The following is a 19,781-nucleotide window of genomic DNA, read 5'->3' on the forward strand; positions in this document are numbered from 1 at the left end:
CCAGGTAAGTAACACAGATTAAAGGGACAGTCTAGTCAAAATTAAACTTTCATGTTTCAGATAGGGCACGCAATTTAAAAAAAACGTTCAAATTTACTTTTAGCATCACATTTGCTTTGTTCTCTTTATATTCTTTGTTAAAAGCTAAACCTAGGTTGGCTCATGTGCTAATTTCTAAGATCCCCTCTGAGGAAGCATGATTGTGAAACACGCGTCACGGGACCGGTTCTATGGAGCGTGTCTCTCACTATTTTAAATTGCTTACTCTACCCGAGACTCTAATACTTATGTGTGTGTACTGATAATAATATAAATGATGTTTGCTATGGTGTGGGGTAGTATGTGACAAGATAACCATAAATATGTGACAAGATAACCATAAGTATGTGACAAGATAACCATAAGTATGTGACAAGATAACCATAAATATGTGACAAGATAACCATAAGTATGTGACAAGATAACCATAAGTATGTGACAAGATAACCATAAATATGTGACAAGATAACCATAAGTATGTGACAAGATAACCATAAGTATGTGACAAGATAACCATAAATATGTGACAAGATAACCATAAATATGTGACAAGATAACCATAAATATGTGACAAGATAACCATAAGTATGTGACAAGATAACCATAAGTATGTGACAAGATAACCATAAATATGTGACAAGATAACCATAAGTATGTGACAAGATAACCATAAGTATGTGACAAGATAACCATAAATATGTGACAAGATAACCATAAATATGTGACAAGATAACCATAAGTATGTGACAAGATAACCATAAGTATGTGACAAGATAACCATAAATATGTGACAAGATAACCATAAGTATGTGACAAGATAACCATAAATATGTGACAAGATAACCATAAGTATGTGACAAGATAACCATAAGTATGTGACAAGATAACCATAAATATGTGACAAGATAACCATAAGTATGTGACAAGATAACCATAAATATGTGACAAGATAACCATAAGTATGTGACAAGATAACCATAAGTATGTGACAAGATAACCATAAATATGTGACAAGATAACCATAAGTATGTGACAAGATAACCATAAGTATGTGACAAGATAACCATAAGTATGTGACAAGATAACCATAAATATGTGACAAGATAACCATAAGTATGTGACAAGATAACCATAAATATGTGACAAGATAACCATAAGTATGTGACAAGATAACCATAAGTATGTGACAAGATAACCATAAGTATGTGACAAGATAACCATAAATATAGCGCCCGCTATAGAAGGAGCTTTGTTGAGATGAAACTGTAGGAGATATTGCTTGCTGTCATGGCTGTATGATTGATCGATGTATTTTGTTAATTAAAGGGACAGTAAACCCCAATTTTTTCTTTCATGATTCAGATAGAGCATGCAATTTTAAGAAACTTTCTAATTTACTCCTATTGTCATTTTTTTTCTTTGTTCTCTTGCTATCTTTATTTGAAAAAGAAGGCATCTAAGCTAAGGAGCAAGACAATTTTTGGTTCAGAACCATGGACAGCAACTGTTTATTGGTGCTGTCCAATCAGCAAGGACAAGCCAGGTTGTGAGCAAAAAAAATGGGCCGGCTTCTAAACTTACATTGTTGCTTTTCAAATAAAGATAGCAAGAGAATGAAGAAAAATTGATAATAGGAGTAAATTAGAAAGTTGCTTAAAATTGCATGCTCTATCTGAATCATGAAAGAAAAAACCCTGGGTGCTGCCGCACTGACATAAACTGTCATACACTAGTACCCATCTGCAAGCCATATGTGAAGAGGGATATTCTCACACACTTCCCTTTTTAATTATTGCTCTGCAGAGTTTAAGTGTTTTTAAAAGGTATGAATTGGTTTCAGTTCTGTTTAATAAAATATGTTATGAATGGCTATATTGTATCTATTTACTTAATATACCTGGTTAAATACACTTATTATCAGAGGGAATAGCACTTTTTTCTGTTGGCTGCTTTGCAACTCATTTTAAGTGAGCCTCCTAAGTGTAATTACCCCTCAATAGTGCTTAAAGTGATTTAAAAATAATTACAGCACTTATAGTAAACCTCTTTATTTGTACGTTCTTGTTAATATTTTCAATTAAGATCTAATAGTTCCTGAGTGTGATCAGTAAAAAAAAATGATAACACATATAAAGGCTCCTTCTTATAATAACATTTATGTTTATTTCTGCTACATTGTATCTATTGGGTCATGTGATTCCAGCCCTTTGGGTTAATGCGCCATTACATTCTCTTTTGCATATTCTCCATTGAGTACACATTATATCACTTAGCTAACCTTTACATTAACAGTATTGCCCAGTGTTTCTTTGCATGAATACAGCCAATGGTATTTCATAAGCATTTCAAGTGAACAAACTTTATTTAAAGCTGTAGCGCCAATATCCCAATCTATTCCATGATGTGTTATATCTTAATCGTATTACTGTTTGCTCATGCTTTAAATGCAGTCGTGTAGGTCTGCTTACTGCGGTAAACTCTAGATTTCTAGGTTCCCTCTGAACAGTCTCAGCATTAAAACATGATTATAGCCAATAATGCAGAATAATAGAAGCCTTATAATGATGTAGTGCTTTGCTGATTACATAAGTTATACACATTCTCTAATACAGCCCGCACCTGGGGCATTAATGGTATATTACATTTACTGGCTGAGAGCTCTATCACATGGTCATCATCAAGCAAACAGTCTTGTTAAAGTCTTTCTTTGTGCATGATGGACCCGAATATCAAGATGTTTACACTGCATGGTCTGCAATTAAGGTTTTAGACCCCAAGACGTTTCCTATGGTGCCTTTCAAATGGCTTTGCCCATGATCAGCACACTCATGAAAAACACCATGATGAAAAAAACCCACATGAAGAATCGATCCATGACCTTGGCAACTTTCTTCCATTCCCCGGTCCGTTTCTGAGCTGCCTTTTGCTCTCTAAAGCAGTTGGCCATATATTCAATGTTTTTGAGCAGACGCTCATTGTGGCACAGACAATTGATCTTAGAACATTCATTATGCTCCTCTGATCTCACATGTGGTTGACCATAATCTTTCCAGGCACCATCACCATTTCTAAATGCATTTCCATAACCCAGATCTTGCTCTTCTATATTTTCTTCAAGTTTCGGCTTCTCAATGTCTGGAAAGTTATTAACTTTGGCTGCGGGTTCCTCCCATTTGGCTTGCCCATTCACTTGGACCTTGGGTAACTTCTCAGGCTCTGTCTCAGGTTTTGGTCTTTTGCAACTTTCCCCCACCTCATACACAAAGAATATCCTGGACATATATTGCAAGATAAACTTCTTGGCCCACTTTGGAACCGGCTTTGCCTCTGGCCCACAGTGATGGATATTCATAATGAAAATAGTTAGAGCTGTTGAAGCAGTTATCATTGTCATAGTTGCAATATAATACTTTCCTACAAACAGAAGAAAAAAAAACATTAAAGATCTGTATTGTATAAGTGCCTAATCTTCTTTCTTAGGAATATGTTTCTCTTAATATGGAGTTTGCATGAAAAAATATTTTTTTGTTGTTGTTGCCAGTATATTATGTACCATAGAAGACTTGAGGAATCCTCTCAAGCAACTTTATACTAAATATTTATCCTTATTGATCACACCCACTCATACCTCATAACATTTGCGGAAAGCTCAATCAACCTGAATCTACAGAACTACATTAAGTGATATAGTTATACACGGTTAACAATGAGCCCAGTGATCACTCCTAACCATTTTTATTTATCAGAGTAAAAAAACAATATTTAATCTTGGTTACACCAGGTTGTTCAACCTATAACCTGCAGTCTGATTTATTCCAGCCATGGAATACTAGTAGGGGGAGATCATGCATAGGAAATGAGAACAGTGTTTCTTAAAACATCTTATACTTCTCTGCAAGCACTAAGAGTAAACACTCGCTCCCCTGGAATCGTTCATCTTTCATGGATCTGTACTCCCCCACAGTCCCGTAGTGACCATAGAGACAAAAAAAATATTGCAGAGGACAGAAAGTGTAGGTTGGTAGAAGAAAGCATTATATGCCGAAATCAAACTAGATATCTTCCAACCCTTGCCTATTCATAGTAGCGCTAGATGTCTAACCAGTCCTAATAATTTTGTGTCAATATATGATTAACATTTTTGTAAAATCCAAAACACTTAATTGCAGTGACAAACAAGCATTCAGGTATTAATATTTTATTTGTGAACCTATGTCAAAATGGGATTTCTTCACTAGCTTAATATATCAAGTATGTGTGAGATAAATAATGAGAAAAAGCCTACAATAGATCGGCTATAATGGTAAAAAAATAATTTTTGAAAAGGTGTAAATAAAAAGTTAAAATAGTAATCTCAAAATATTAAAGTATAAAATGTTCACAAATACAATATAACAATTAGAATGTTTGTACTTTATTGAAATACACCGTTTGGACCCTTTTTCAATCTAATACACATTTCTGTTTGAAAATCTAAAAAATCTACATTGTAATGGTATTCAAATTCACTATAAGCACAGCTCATACTTATTTTATATGAAATATAAATTTCATATAACCTTTTTTATATTTAATATTTCAATAATATAAAAGATTACCAAATTTTCATGTGCGCTAACGACCTTGTTAAATCTAAATTGTGAAACCCGATGCGCAAAATGCATATTTTACATTCCTATGTTCTTCACATAAAACATCTGTACTTTTTATTATTAATATTATTATTTCACTATATATCTGATAATGGTCATGTAAAATACACATCTATAGCTATAAATGTATAAGAATATATACACACAAGTATAGGTATATATATATATACATACAGTAAAACACAAATGTATCTCTGTGTTAAAGCCCTTGCATGCCTTTTTGACCTCATAACTTTTTAATGTTATTTAGCATTATTATGAGTGTAACAGTCTGTAAAATGTATTTTTGATGTTTTATTGTGCAACTTTTTTATCTCGCGTTACAGTTAACCAGAGCTCTGAAGTCGCACTAACCTAATGCGCGTTAAATTCGATTGCGCTCAAGCAAACCTCTTTTGAAAGTACAGGCAACCCCGACCCAAACAATGAAAACCAAAGAAACGATCAACATAAAAAAACTAAGAACATTATTTTGGCTCCTTTAATTCTCCTACTGGTTGATAGTCTTAGATAGAGAGAAAGCCCTCATTTCCATTAAAGAGAAACTCCAGACCCCTATAGTTCTCTCGTAGTGAGTTTTCTCCCCTATTAGAAGAATCTGATTGGAGAACCAATAGCAGAAGAATATATTACTCTTGCAAGAGCTTGATCGACTATTCCCTGATTTTCAGGTATCATCTTATCTTATTGGTATTTTATACAGGTTAACACTATGCTGTGATGGGGGAGAAGATGGGGGAGAAGAATTTTAGTAGGAATCAAGTCATCATCTAGATTAAGGTTATGAAGATAAACTAATGCAGTTAATAAACGGTGCAATTTTCAGAACTCTAATTAATTTAAACCCTTACCTTTCAATTAAGGACTAACAGAGAGGACAAAACAACTCAATCAACTAAACCAACAAGATGGAGCTCAAAAGAAAAATAAACTGAAACCTTTTTCCCCGCAGTGCCCCTAGAGGCAGAAATGTATATTACTATTTTATTTGAGAATTGCATCCTTGGTATTTTCTTAGTATTTGAATTGTATTCCAGGATTTGCTTGTCTTCATGGTAGGGTTGCAACCTCAGCCATGCTTTCCTGGACACTTATGAGTTATACATGCTGCAGGGTGTGCAGAGGGAAACATGAATAGTGCTGTTCAGTGTCACTATTCGTGTGATTTCCAAGGATGCATTTCATGTTCCCCTCTGCACACCCTGCAGCATCTGTAATTCGTAAGTGTCCAGGAAAACATGGTCGTGGGGGCAACCCTACTTACGGGTATACAAATTGCAATGATTTGAGACTTTACATAAAGTCTCATGAGTCTTTCATAAAAGTTTTAATCTTATATAGCTTTTTAGAAATAATATATGAGGATTTAAATATATGAACACCATCTCATAAACATATTATGTATTATTGTTACAGAAAATATTCCATACTCCCTTTTTTCCAATTATTCCGGAAAAAAAGGCTTTGAAAAAAACCCCGGAGAAAACAACTGCTTCTCTAATTATAGCTCAACAACAATAATTATTTTACCACTTCTTAGCAGACACTCATCACCTCCAATATAAGGCCTAATCAAAAACATTTAAAGGTAGACATGTTTATAACAGCTTAATTTGACTTACCAATCAGTGGCACATTTTCTGAAGGTGGCATGCTCTCTGCCACCAGCAGTTGGAACACAGTGAGAGCCAACAGGACAGTGACACCAAGAGAGACCTTCTCCCCAGAGTCAGCTGGAAGGTAGAAGCCAAGGGGAGCAAGAAATGATATCATGACACAGGGGAGGAGCAGGTTGAATATGTAGAAGGAAGCTCTCCTCTTTAGCATCAATGTGTAGGTGACGTCAGGATAAGGCTCAGAGCAGCACCCGTATGTGATAACATTCTTCTTGGCAGGCATGCCCAGCACTTCCCATTCTACGTTTTCTACAAAGTCTGTCAGATCTCCAGTATCCAGGTGGTTGAGGATATCGATCTGGTTGCCATTATATGTCCAAGAGCCAAAGGTCAAGCGACATTGCTGCCTATCGAAGGGGAAGAAGGAGACATCGACTTTGCAGGAACTCTTGGTAATGGCTGGGGAATCCCACATGATCTGTCCATCATATCTGATAACAACATTGGTCTCCATAGATCCTGTGAACTGGTCATCAGCACTGGGAAACAAGAATTTGGGATTAATAGTGCAAAGCTTTTGGTGGTGCAAAGTATGAAAACATTTGTCATCAATGATTTGACTTTTTTTTATTAAAGGGCCATGATACCCATATGTTGAAGCACATGAAAGTGATGGAGCATAGCTGTAAAAAGCTGACTAGAAAATATCACCTGAACATCTCTATGTAAAAAAGGGAAGAGATTTTACCTAAAAATTCCTAAGTATTCAAACCCCACTGTAAAGAGATTTTAAGCCGCCAGTCAGGATGCTTGTCCCAGGACAAGCAAGAGAGTGTGCATCTGTCATGTGCAGGCACAATCATGTTATTTTCCTACTCAGTTTAAGTAGGTTCTATCAACGCTCATGAGATCACAGCAAAGTCAAAGAATTACCTCAGCACTGCTGATGCTGATTGGCTGTTATTTATTTATTTATTTTTTCTCAACTTGCAGCTGAAGTATAAATGTTTACACAACACTGGTGAGGTAAAATATCTTCCTGTTTTACATAGCGATGCTCAGGTGATATTTTCTTCTCAGCTTTTTACAGTTACACTGCATCAGTTTCAAGTGATTTAGCATATGAGTATTAAGTCCCATTAATGTGTATTTTCTAATATATAAAAGGCATGTGGGGTACCTGTCACTAATACATTCTCCTGCTCGGCTAGTTATTTTTTTTCCTCTTTCTGTCTCTGGAATTGATCAGATATAAAGAATACTAAACCTCTGTCTAAAACAAATAACTTAATAACACAGTCAGATAACTGTCATTGTCTAATATCCACAAAATCATAAATCCCTCACACAACTGGCACAGTCTAATACACAGATTATAAATCCCTCACACAACTGGCACCGTCTAATACACAGATTATAAATCCCTCACACAACTGGCACCGTCTAATACACAGATTATAAATCCCTCACACAACTGGCACCGTCTAATACACAGATTATAAATCCCTCACACAACTGGCACCGTCTAATACACAGATTATAAATCCCTCACACAACTGGCACTGTCTAATACACAGATTATAAATCCCTCACACAACTGGTACTGTCTAATACACAGATTATAAATCCCTCACACAACTGGCACCATCTAATACACAGATTATAAATCCCTCACACAACTGGCACCGTCTAATACACAGATTATAAATCCCTCACACAACTGGCACTGTCTAATACACAGATTATAAATCCCTCACACAACTGGTACTGTCTAATACACAGATTATAAATACCTCACACAACTGGCACCGTCTAATACACAGATTATAAATCCCTCACACAACTGGCACCGTCTAATACACAGATTATAAATCCCTCACACAACTGGTACTGTCTAATACACAGATTATAAATACCTCACACAACTGGCACCGTCTAATACACAGATTATAAATCCCTCACACAACTGGTACTGTCTAATACACAGATTATAAATACCTTACACAACTGGCACCGTCTAATACACAGATTATAAATCCCTCACACAACTGGCACCGTCTAATACACAGATTATAAATCCCTCACACAACTGGCACCGTCTAATAAACAGATTATAAATCCCTCACACAACTGGTACTGTCTAATAAAGAGGATTATAAATCCCTCACACAACTGGTACTGTCTAATAAAGAGGATTATAAATCCCTCACACAACTGGCACCGTCTAATACACAGATTATAAATCCCTCACACAACTGGCACCGTCTAATACACAGATTATAAATCCCTCACACAACTGGCACCATCTAATACACAGATTATAAATCCCTCACACAACTGGCACCGTCTAATACACAGATTATAAATCCCTCACACAACTGGCACTGTCTAATACACAGATTATAAATCCCTCACACAACTGGTACTGTCTAATACACAGATTATAAATACCTCACACAACTGGCACCGTCTAATACACAGATTATAAATCCCTCACACAACTGGCACCGTCTAATACACAGATTATAAATCCCTCACACAACTGGTACTGTCTAATACACAGATTATAAATACCTCACACAACTGGCACCGTCTAATACACAGATTATAAATCCCTCACACAACTGGTACTGTCTAATACACAGATTATAAATACTTTACACAACTGGCACCGTCTAATACACAGATTATAAATCCCTCACACAACTGGCACCGTCTAATACACAGATTATAAATCCCTCACACAACTGGCACCGTCTAATAAACAGATTATAAATCCCTCACACAACTGGTACTGTCTAATAAAGAGGATTATAAATCCCTCACACAACTGGTACTGTCTAATAAAGAGGATTATAAATCCCTCACACAACTGGCACCGTCTAATACACAGATTATAAATCCCTCACACAACTGGCACCGTCTAATACACAGATTATAAATCCCTCACACAACTGGTACTGTCTAATAAAGAGGATTATAAATCCCTCACACAACTGGCACCGTCTAATACACAGATTATAAATCCCTCACACAACTGGCACCGTCTAATACACAGATTATAAATCCCTCACACGACTGGTACTGTCTAATACACAGATTATAAATACCTCACACAACTGGCACCGCCTAATAAACAGATTATAAATCCCTCACACAACTGGTACTGTCTAATAAAGAGGATTATAAATCCCTCACACAACTGGCACCGTCTAATACACAGATTATAAATCCCTCACACAACTGGCACCATCTAATACACAGATTATAAATCCCTCACACAACTGGTACCGCCTAATACACAGATTATAAATCCCTCACACAACTGGCACCATCTAATACACAGATTATAAATCCCTCACACAACTGGTACTGTCTAATACACAGATTATAAATCCCTCACACAACTGGTACCGCCTAATACACAGATTATAAATCCCTCACACAACTGGTACCGCCTAAAACACCGATTATAAATCCCTCACACAACTGGTACTGTCTAATACACAGATTATAAATCCCTCACACAACTGGCACCATCTAATACACAGATTATAAATCCCTCACACAACTGGTACCGCCTAATACACAGATTATAAATCCCTCACACAACTGGTACCGCCTAAAACACCGATTATAAATCCCTCACACAACTGGTACTGTCTAATACACAGATTATAAATCCCTCACACAACTGGAACTGTCTAATACACAGATTATAAATCCCTCACACAGCTGGCACCATCTAATACACAGATTATAAATCCCTCACACAACTGGTACCACCTAATACACAGATTATAAATCCCTCACACAACTGGTACTGTCTAATACACAGATTATAAATACCTCACACAACTGGCACCATCTAATACACAGATTATAAATCCCTCACACAACTGGTACTGTCTAATACACAGATTATAAATACCTCACACAACTGGCACCATCTAATAAACAGATTATAAATCCCTCACACAACTGGTACTGTCTAATATACAGATTATAAATCCCTCACACAACTGGCACTGTCTAATACACAGATTATAAATCCCTCACACAACTGGTACTGTCTAATACACAGATTATAAATCCCTCACACAACTGGTACTGTCTAATACACAGCTAATAAATCCCTCACACAAAATCTACCGTCTAATAAACAGATTATAAATCCCTCACACAACTGGTACCGCCTAATAAACAGATAATAAATCCCTCACACAACTGGCACCGTCTAATAAACAGATTATAAATCCCTCACACAACTGGCACCGTTTAATACACAGATTATAAATCCCTCAAACAACTGGCACCGTCTATTAAACAGATTATAAATACCTCACACAACTGGCACCGTCTAATACACAGATTATAAATCCCTCACACAACTGGTACTGTCTAATACACAGATTATAAATACTTTACACAACTGGCACCGTCTAATACACAGATTATAAATCCCTCACACAACTGGCACCGTCTAATACACAGATTATAAATCCCTCACACAACTGGTACTGTCTAATAAAGAGGATTATAAATCCCTCACACAACTGGTACTGTCTAATAAAGAGGATTATAAATCCCTCACACAACTGGCACCGTCTAATACACAGATTATAAATCCCTCACACAACTGGCACCGTCTAATACACAGATTATAAATCCCTCACACAACTGGTACTGTCTAATAAAGAGGATTATAAATCCCTCACACAACTGGCACCGTCTAATACACAGATTATAAATCCCTCACACAACTGGCACCGTCTAATACACAGATTATAAATCCCTCACACGACTGGTACTGTCTAATACACAGATTATAAATACCTCACACAACTGGCACCGCCTAATAAACAGATTATAAATCCCTCACACAACTGGTACTGTCTAATAAAGAGGATTATAAATCCCTCACACAACTGGCACCGTCTAATACACAGATTATAAATCCCTCACACAACTGGCACCATCTAATACACAGATTATAAATCCCTCACACAACTGGTACCGCCTAATACACAGATTATAAATCCCTCACACAACTGGCACCATCTAATACACAGATTATAAATCCCTCACACAACTGGTACTGTCTAATACACAGATTATAAATCCCTCACACAACTGGTACCGCCTAATACACAGATTATAAATCCCTCACACAACTGGTACCGCCTAAAACACCGATTATAAATCCCTCACACAACTGGTACTGTCTAATACACAGATTATAAATCCCTCACACAACTGGCACCATCTAATACACAGATTATAAATCCCTCACACAACTGGTACCGCCTAATACACAGATTATAAATCCCTCACACAACTGGTACCGCCTAAAACACCGATTATAAATCCCTCACACAACTGGTACTGTCTAATACACAGATTATAAATCCCTCACACAACTGGAACTGTCTAATACACAGATTATAAATCCCTCACACAGCTGGCACCATCTAATACACAGATTATAAATCCCTCACACAACTGGTACCACCTAATACACAGATTATAAATCCCTCACACAACTGGTACTGTCTAATACACAGATTATAAATACCTCACACAACTGGCACCATCTAATACACAGATTATAAATCCCTCACACAACTGGTACTGTCTAATACACAGATTATAAATACCTCACACAACTGGCACCATCTAATAAACAGATTATAAATCCCTCACACAACTGGTACTGTCTAATATACAGATTATAAATCCCTCACACAACTGGCACTGTCTAATACACAGATTATAAATCCCTCACACAACTGGTACTGTCTAATACACAGATTATAAATCCCTCACACAACTGGTACTGTCTAATACACAGATAATAAATCCCTCACACAAAAGCTACCGTCTAATAAACAGATTATAAATCCCTCACACAACTGGTACCGCCTAATAAACAGATAATAAATCCCTCACACAACTGGCACCGTCTAATAAACAGATTATAAATCCCTCACACAACTGGCACCGTTTAATACACAGATTATAAATCCCTCAAACAACTGGCACCGTCTATTAAACAGATTATAAATCTCACACACAACTGGTACCGTCTAATACACAGATTATAAATCCCTCACACAACTGGCACCATCTAATACACAGATTATAAATCCCTCACGCAACTGGCCCCGTCTAGTACACAGATTATATAGAGGTACAGGTGTCACAGTTAGATTAGACTGTGCGCTTGTATGTTACAGAGGAGCAGGTGTCACAGTTAGTTTAGGCTGTGCGCTTGTTACAGAGGAGCAGGTGTCACAGTTAGGTTAGGCTGTGCGCGTGTATGTTACAGAGGAGCAGGTGTTACAGTTAGGTTAGGCTGTGCGTTTGTATGTTACAGAGGAGCAGGTGTTACAGTTAGGTTAGGCTGTGTGCTTGTATGTTACAGAGGAGCAGGTGTCACAGTTAGGTTAGGATGTGCGAGTGTATGTTACAGAGGAGCAGGTGTCACAGTTAGGTTAGGCTGTGCGCGTGTATGTTACAGAGGAGCAGGTGTTACAGTTAGGTTAGGCTGTGTGCTTGTATGTTACAGAGGAGCAGGTGCCACAGTTAGGTTAGGCTGTGCGCTTGTATGTTACAGAGGAGCAGGTGTCACAGTTAGGTTAGGCTGTGTGCTTGTATGTTACAGAGGAGCAGGTGTCACAGTTAGATTAGACTGTGTGCTTGTATGTTACAGAGGTGCAGGTGTCACAGTTAGGTTAGGCTGTGCGCTTGTATGTTACAGAGGAACAGGTGTCACAGTTAGGTTAGGCTGTGTGCTTGTATGTTACAGAGGAGCAGGTGTCACAGTTAGGTTAGGCTGTGTGCTTGTATGTTACAGAGGAGCAGGTGTCACAGTTAGATTAGACTGTGTGCTTGTATGTTACAGAGGTGCAGGTGTCACAGTTAGGTTAGGCTGTGCGCTTGTATGTTACAGAGGAGCAGGTGTCACAGTTAGATTAGACTGTGCGCTTGTATGTTACAGAGGAGCAGGTGTCACAGTTAGGTTAGGCTGTGTGCTTGTATGTTACAGAGGAGTAGGTGTCACAGTTAGATTAGACTGTGTGTTTGTATGTTACAGAGGAGCAGGTGTCACAGTTAGATTAGACTGTGTGCTTGTATGTTACAGAGGAGCAGGTGTCACAGTTAGATTAGACTGTGTGCTTGTATGTTACAGAGGAGCAGGTGTCACAGTTAGATTAGACTGTGCGCTTGTATGTTACAGAGGAGCAGGTGTCACAGTTAGATTAGACTGTGTGCATGTATGTTACAGAGGAGCAGGTGTCACAGTTAGGTTAGGCTGTGCGCGTGTATGTTACAGAGGAGCAGGTGTCACAGTTAGGTTAGGCTGTGTGCGTGTATGTTACAGAGGAGCAGGTGTCACAGTTAGGTTAGGTTGTGCGCTTGTATGTTACAGAGGAGCAGGTGTCACAGTTAGGTTAGGCTGTGCGCGTATATGTTACAGAGGAGCAAGTGTCACAGTTAGGTTAGGCTGTGTGCTTGTATGTTACAGAGGAGCAGGTGTCACAGTTAAGTTAGGCTGTGTGCTTGTATGTTACAGAGGAGCAGGTGTCACAGTTAGATTAGACTGTGTGCTTGTATGTTACAGAGGAGCAGGTGTCACAGTTAGGTTAGGCTGTGTGCTTGTATGTTACAGAGGAGCAGGTGTCACAGTTAAGTTAGGCTGTGTGCTTGTATGTTACAGAGGAGCAGGTGTCACAGTTAGATTAGACTGTGTGCTTGTATGTTACAGAGGAGCAGGTGTCACAGTTAGGTTAGGCTGTGTGCTTGTATGTTAGAGGAGCAGGTGTCACAGTTAGGTTAGGCTGTGCGTTTGTATGTTACAGAGGAGCAGGTGTCACAGTTAGGTTAGGCTGTGTGCGTGTATGTTACAGAGGAGCAGGTGTCACAGTTAGGTTAGGTTGTGCGCTTGTATGTTATAGAGGAGCAGGTGTCACAGTTAGGTTAGGCTGTGCGCATATATGTTACAGAGGAGCAAGTGTCACAGTTAGGTTAGGCTGTGTGCTTGTATGTTACAGAGGAGCAGGTGTCACAGTTAAGTTAGGCTGTGTGCTTGTATGTTACAGAGGAGCAGGTGTCACAGTTAGATTAGACTGTGTGCTTGTATGTTACAGAGGAGCAGGTGTCACAGTTAGGTTAGGCTGTGTGCTTGTATGTTACAGAGGAGCAGGTGTCACAGTTAAGTTAGGCTGTGTGCTTGTATGTTACAGAGGAGCAGGTGTCACAGTTAGGTTAGGCTGTGCTTGTATGTTAGAGGAGCAGGTGTCACAGTTAGGTTAGGCTGTGCGTTTGTATGTTACATAGGAGCAGGTGTCACAGTTAGGTTAGGCTGTGCGCTTGTATGTTACAGAGGAGCAGGTGTAACAGTTAGATTAGACTGTGTGCTTGTATGTTACAGACTAGCAGGTGTCACAGTTAGGTTAGGCTGTGCGTTTGTATGTTACAGAGGAGCAGGTGTCACAGTTAGATTAGACTGTGCGCTTGTATGTTACAGAGGAGTAGGTGTCACAGTTAGGTTAGGCTGTGCGAGTGTATGTTACAGAGGAGCAGGTGTCACAGTTAGGTTAGGCTGTGCGCTTGTATGTTACAGAGGCGCAGGTGTCACAGTTAGGTTAGGCTGTGCGCTTGTATGTTACAGAGGAGCAGATATTACAGTTAGGTTAGGCTGTGCGCTTGTATGTTACAGAGGAGTAGGTGTCACAGTTAGGTTAGGCTGTGCGCGTGTATGTTACAGAGGAGCAGATGTTACAGTTAGGTTACCCTTTGCGCTTGTATGTTACAGAGGTGCAGGTGTCACAGTTAGGTTAGGCTGTGCGCGTGTATGTTACAGAGGAGCAGATGCCACAGTTAGGTTAGGCTGTGTGCTTGAATGTTACAGAGGAGCAGGTGTCACAGTTAGGTTAGGCTGTGCGCTTGTATGTTACAGAGGAGCAGGTGTCACAGTTAGATTAGACTGTGTGCTTGTATGTTACAGAGGAGCAGGTGTCACAGTTAGGTTAGGCTGTGTGTTTGTATGTTACAGAGGAGCAGGTGTCACAGTTAGATTAGACTGTGCGCGTGTATGTTACAGAGGAGCAGATGTTACAGTTAGGTTAGGCTGTGCGCTTGTATGTTACAGAGGAGTAGGTGTCACAGTTAGGTAAGGCTGTGCGCTTGTATTTTACAGAGGAGCAGGTGTCACAGTTAGGTTAGGCTGTGCGCTTGTATGTTACAGAGGAGCAGGTGTCACAGTTAGGTTAGGCTGTGTGCTTGTATGTTACAGAGGAGCAGGTGTTACAGTTAGATTAGACTGTGTGCTTGTATGTTACAGAGGAGCAGGTGTCACACAAAGGTTAGGCTGTGGGCTAGCATGTTACATAGGAGCAGGTGTCACAGTTAGGTAAGGCTGTGCGCGTGTATGTTACAGAGGAGCAGGTGTTACAGTTAGGTTAGGCTGTGCGCGCGTATGTTACAGAGGAGCAGGTGTCACAGTTAGGTTAGGCTGTGGGGTTGTATGTTACAGAGGAGCAGGTGTTACAGTTAGGTTAGGCTGTGCGCGCGTATGTTACAGAGGAGCAGGTGTCACAGTTAGGTTAGGCTGTGGGGTTGTATGTTACAGAGGAGCAGGTGTCACAGTTAGGTTAGGCTGTGGGGTTGTATGTTACAGAGGAGCAGGTGTCACAGTTAGGTTAGGCTGTGCGCGTGTATGTTACAGAGGAGCAGGTGTCACAGTTAGGTTAGGCTGTGTGCTTGTATGTTACAGAGGAGCAGGTGTCACAGATAGGTTAGGCTGTGTGCTTGTATGTTAGAGGAGCAGTTGTCACAGTTAGGTTAGGCTGTGCGTTTGTATGTTACAGAGGAGCAGGTGTCACAGTTAGGTTAGACTGTGTGCTTGTATGTTACAGAGGAGCAGGTGTCACAGTTAGGTTAGGCTGTGTGCTTGTATGTTAGAGGAGCAGGTGTCACAGTTAGGTTAGGCTGTGCGTTTGTATGTTACAGAGGAGCAGGTGTCACAGTTAGGTTAGGCTGTGTGCGTGTATGTTACAGAGGAGCAGGTGTCACAGTTAGGTTAGGTTGTGCGCTTGTATGTTATAGAGGAGCAGGTGTCACAGTTAGGTTAGGCTGTGCGCATATATGTTACAGAGGAGCAAGTGTCACAGTTAGGTTAGGCTGTGTGCTTGTATGTTACAGAGGAGCAGGTGTCACAGTTAGGTAAGGCTGTGCGCGTGTATGTTACAGAGGAGCAGGTGTCACAGTTAGATTAGACTGTGTGCTTGAATGTTACAGAGGAGCAGGTGTCACAGTTAGGTTAGGCTGTGTGCTTGTATGTTACAGAGGAGCAGGTGTCACAGTTAAGTTAGGCTGTGTGCTTGTATGTTACAGAGGAGCAGGTGTCACAGTTAGATTAGACTGTGTGCTTGTATGTTACAGAGGAGCAGGTGTCACAGTTAGGTTAGGCTGTGTGCTTGTATGTTACAGAGGAGCAGGTGTCACAGTTAAGTTAGGCTGTGTGCTTGTATGTTACAGAGGAGCAGGTGTCACAGTTAGATTAGACTGTGTGCTTGTATGTTACAGAGGAGCAGGTGTCACAGTTAGGTTAGGCTGTGCGTTTGTATGTTACATAGGAGCAGGTGTCACAGTTAGGTTAGGCTGTGCGCTTGTATGTTACAGAGGAGCAGGTGTAACAGTTAGATTAGACTGTGTGCTTGTATGTTACAGACTAGCAGGTGTCACAGTTAGGTTAGGCTGTGCGTTTGTATGTTACAGAGGAGCAGGTGTCACAGTTAGATTAGACTGTGCGCTTGTATGTTACAGAGGAGTAGGTGTCACAGTTAGGTTAGGCTGTGCGAGTGTATGTTACAGAGGAGCAGGTGTCACAGTTAGGTTAGGCTGTGCGCTTGTATGTTACAGAGGCGCAGGTGTCACAGTTAGGTTAGGCTGTGCGCTAGTATGTTACAGAGGAGCAGATGTTACAGTTAGGTTAGGCTGTGCGCTTGTATGTTACAGAGGAGTAGGTGTCACAGTTAGGTTAGGCTGTGCGCGTGTATGTTACAGAGGAGCAGATGTTACAGTTAGGTTACCCTTTGCGCTTGTATGTTACAGAGGTGCAGGTGTCACAGTTAGGTTAGGCTGTGTGCGTGTATGTTACAGAGGAGCAGGTGTCACAGTTAGATTAGACTGTGCGCGTGTATGTTACAGAGGAGCAGGTGTCACAGTTAGGTTAGGCTGTGTGTTTGTATGTTACAGAGGAGCAGGTGTCACAGTTAGGTTAGGCTGTGTGTTTGTATGTTACAGAGGAGCAGGTGTCACAGTTAGATTAGACTGTGCGCGTGTATGTTACAGAGGAGCAGATGTTACAGTTAGGTTAGGCTGTGCGCTTGTATGTTACAGAGGAGTAGGTGTCACAGTTAGGTAAGGCTGTGCGCTTGTATTTTACAGAGGAGCAGGTGTCACAGTTAGGTTAGGCTGTGCGCTTGTATGTTACAGAGGAGCAGGTGTCACAGTTAGGTTAGGCTGTGTGCTTGTATGTTACAGAGGAGCAGGTGTTACAGTTAGATTAGACTGTGTGCTTGTATGTTACAGAGGAGCAGGTGTCACACAAAGGTTAGGCTGTGGGCTAGCATGTTACAGAGGAGCAGGTGTCACAGATAGGTTAGGCTGTGTGCTTGTATGTTACAGAGGAGCAGGTGTCACAGTTAGGTTAGGTTGTGCGCGTGTATGTTACAGAGGAGCAGGTGTCACAGTTAGGTAAGGCTGTGCGCGTGTATGTTACAGAGGAGCAGGTGTTACAGTTAGGTTAGGCTGTGCGCGCGTATGTTACAGAGGAGCAGGTGTCACAGTTAGGTTAGGCTGTGGGGTTGTATGTTACAGAGGAGCAGGTGTTACAGTTAGGTTAGGCTGTGCGCGCGTATGTTACAGAGGAGCAGGTGTCACAGTTAGGTTAGGCTGTGGGGTTGTATGTTACAGAGGAGCAGGTGTCACAGTTAGGTTAGGCTGTGGGGTTGTATGTTACAGAGGAGCAGGTGTCACAGTTAGGTTAGGCTGTGCGCGTGTATGTTACAGAGGAGCAGGTGTCACAGTTAGGTTAGGCTGTGTGCTTGTATGTTACAGAGGAGCAGGTGTCACAGATAGGTTAGGCTGTGTGCTTGTATGTTAGAGGAGCAGTTGTCACAGTTAGGTTAGGCTGTGCGTTTGTATGTTACAGAGGAGCAGGTGTCACAGTTAGGTTAGGCTGTGTGCGTGTATGTTACAGAGGAGCAGGTGTCACAGTTAGGTTAGGTTGTGCGCTTGTATGTTATAGAGGAGCAGGTGTCACAGTTAGGTTAGGCTGTGCGCGTATATGTTACAGAGGAGCAAGTGTCACAGTTAGGTTAGGCTGTGTGCTTGTATGTTACAGAGGAGCAGGTGTCACAGTTAGGTTAGGCTGTGTGCTTGTATGTTACAGAGGAGCAGGTGTCACAGTTAGATTAGACTGTGTGCTTGTATGTTACAGAGGAGCAGGTGTCACACAAAGGTTAGGCTGTGGGCTAGCATGTTACAGAGGAGCAGGTGTCACAGATAGGTTAGGCTGTGTGCTTGTATGTTACAGAGGAGCAGGTGTCACAGTTAGGTTAGGTTGTGCGCGTGTATGTTACAGAGGAGCAGGTGTCACAGTTAGGTAAGGCTGTGCGCGTGTATGTTACAGAGGAGCAGGTGTTACAGTTAGGTTAGGCTGTGCGCGCGTATGTTACAGAGGAGCAGGTGTCACAGTTAGGTTAGGCTGTGTGCTTGTATGTTACAGAGGAGCAGGTGTCACAGTTAAGTTAGGCTGTGTGCTTGTATGTTACAGAGGAGCAGGTGTCACAGTTAGATTAGACTGTGTGCTTGTATGTTACAGAGGAGCAGGTATCACAGTTAGGTTAGGCTGTGTGCTTGTATGTTAGAGGAGCAGGTGTCACAGTTAGGTTAGGCTGTGCGTTTGTATGTTACATAGGAGCAGGTGTCACAGTTAGGTTAGGCTGTGCGCTTGTATGTTACAGAGGAGCAGGTGTAACAGTTAGATTAGACTGTGTGCTTGTATGTTACAGACTAGCAGGTGTCACAGTTAGGTTAGGCTGTGCGTTTGTATGTTACAGAGGAGCAGGTGTCACAGTTAGATTAGACTGTGCGCTTGTATGTTACAGAGGAGTAGGTGTCACAGTTAGGTTAGGCTGTGCGAGTGTATGTTACAGAGGAGCAGGTGTCACAGTTAGGTTAGGCTGTGCGCTTGTATGTTACAGAGGCGCAGGTGTCACAGTTAGATTAGACTGTGCGCGTGTATGTTACAGAGGAGCAGATGTTACAGTTAGGTTAGGCTGTGCGCGTGTATGTTACAGAGGCGCAGGTGTCACAGTTAGATTAGACTGTGCGCGTGTATGTTACAGAGGAGCAGGTGTCATAGTTAGGTTAGGCTGTGTGCTTGTATGTTACAGAGGAACAG

At 40.6% G+C, this 19,781-nt stretch overlaps 1 protein-coding gene across 1 annotated transcript in view; it reads right to left on the bottom strand.

The window, feature by feature from the left end:
- Window positions 1-2,836: 2,836 nt before the first annotated feature.
- CHRNA10 (cholinergic receptor nicotinic alpha 10 subunit) overlaps window positions 2,837-19,781 on the bottom strand; it is a gene marked incomplete at its 5' end in the record, with an annotated part of 85,077 nt that continues 68,132 nt past the window's right edge. Inside the window, 2 exons of the mRNA XM_053705109.1 lie at window positions 2,837-3,453; window positions 6,314-6,846. Of these exons, the coding sequence (XP_053561084.1) occupies window positions 2,837-3,453; window positions 6,314-6,846 (1,150 nt within the window). The remainder of the gene's footprint in view (window positions 3,454-6,313; window positions 6,847-19,781) is intronic.

This window comes from Bombina bombina, chromosome 3 (genome assembly GCF_027579735.1).
Source record: "Bombina bombina isolate aBomBom1 chromosome 3, aBomBom1.pri, whole genome shotgun sequence".
Classification (NCBI taxonomy): domain Eukaryota; kingdom Metazoa; phylum Chordata; class Amphibia; order Anura; family Bombinatoridae; genus Bombina; species Bombina bombina.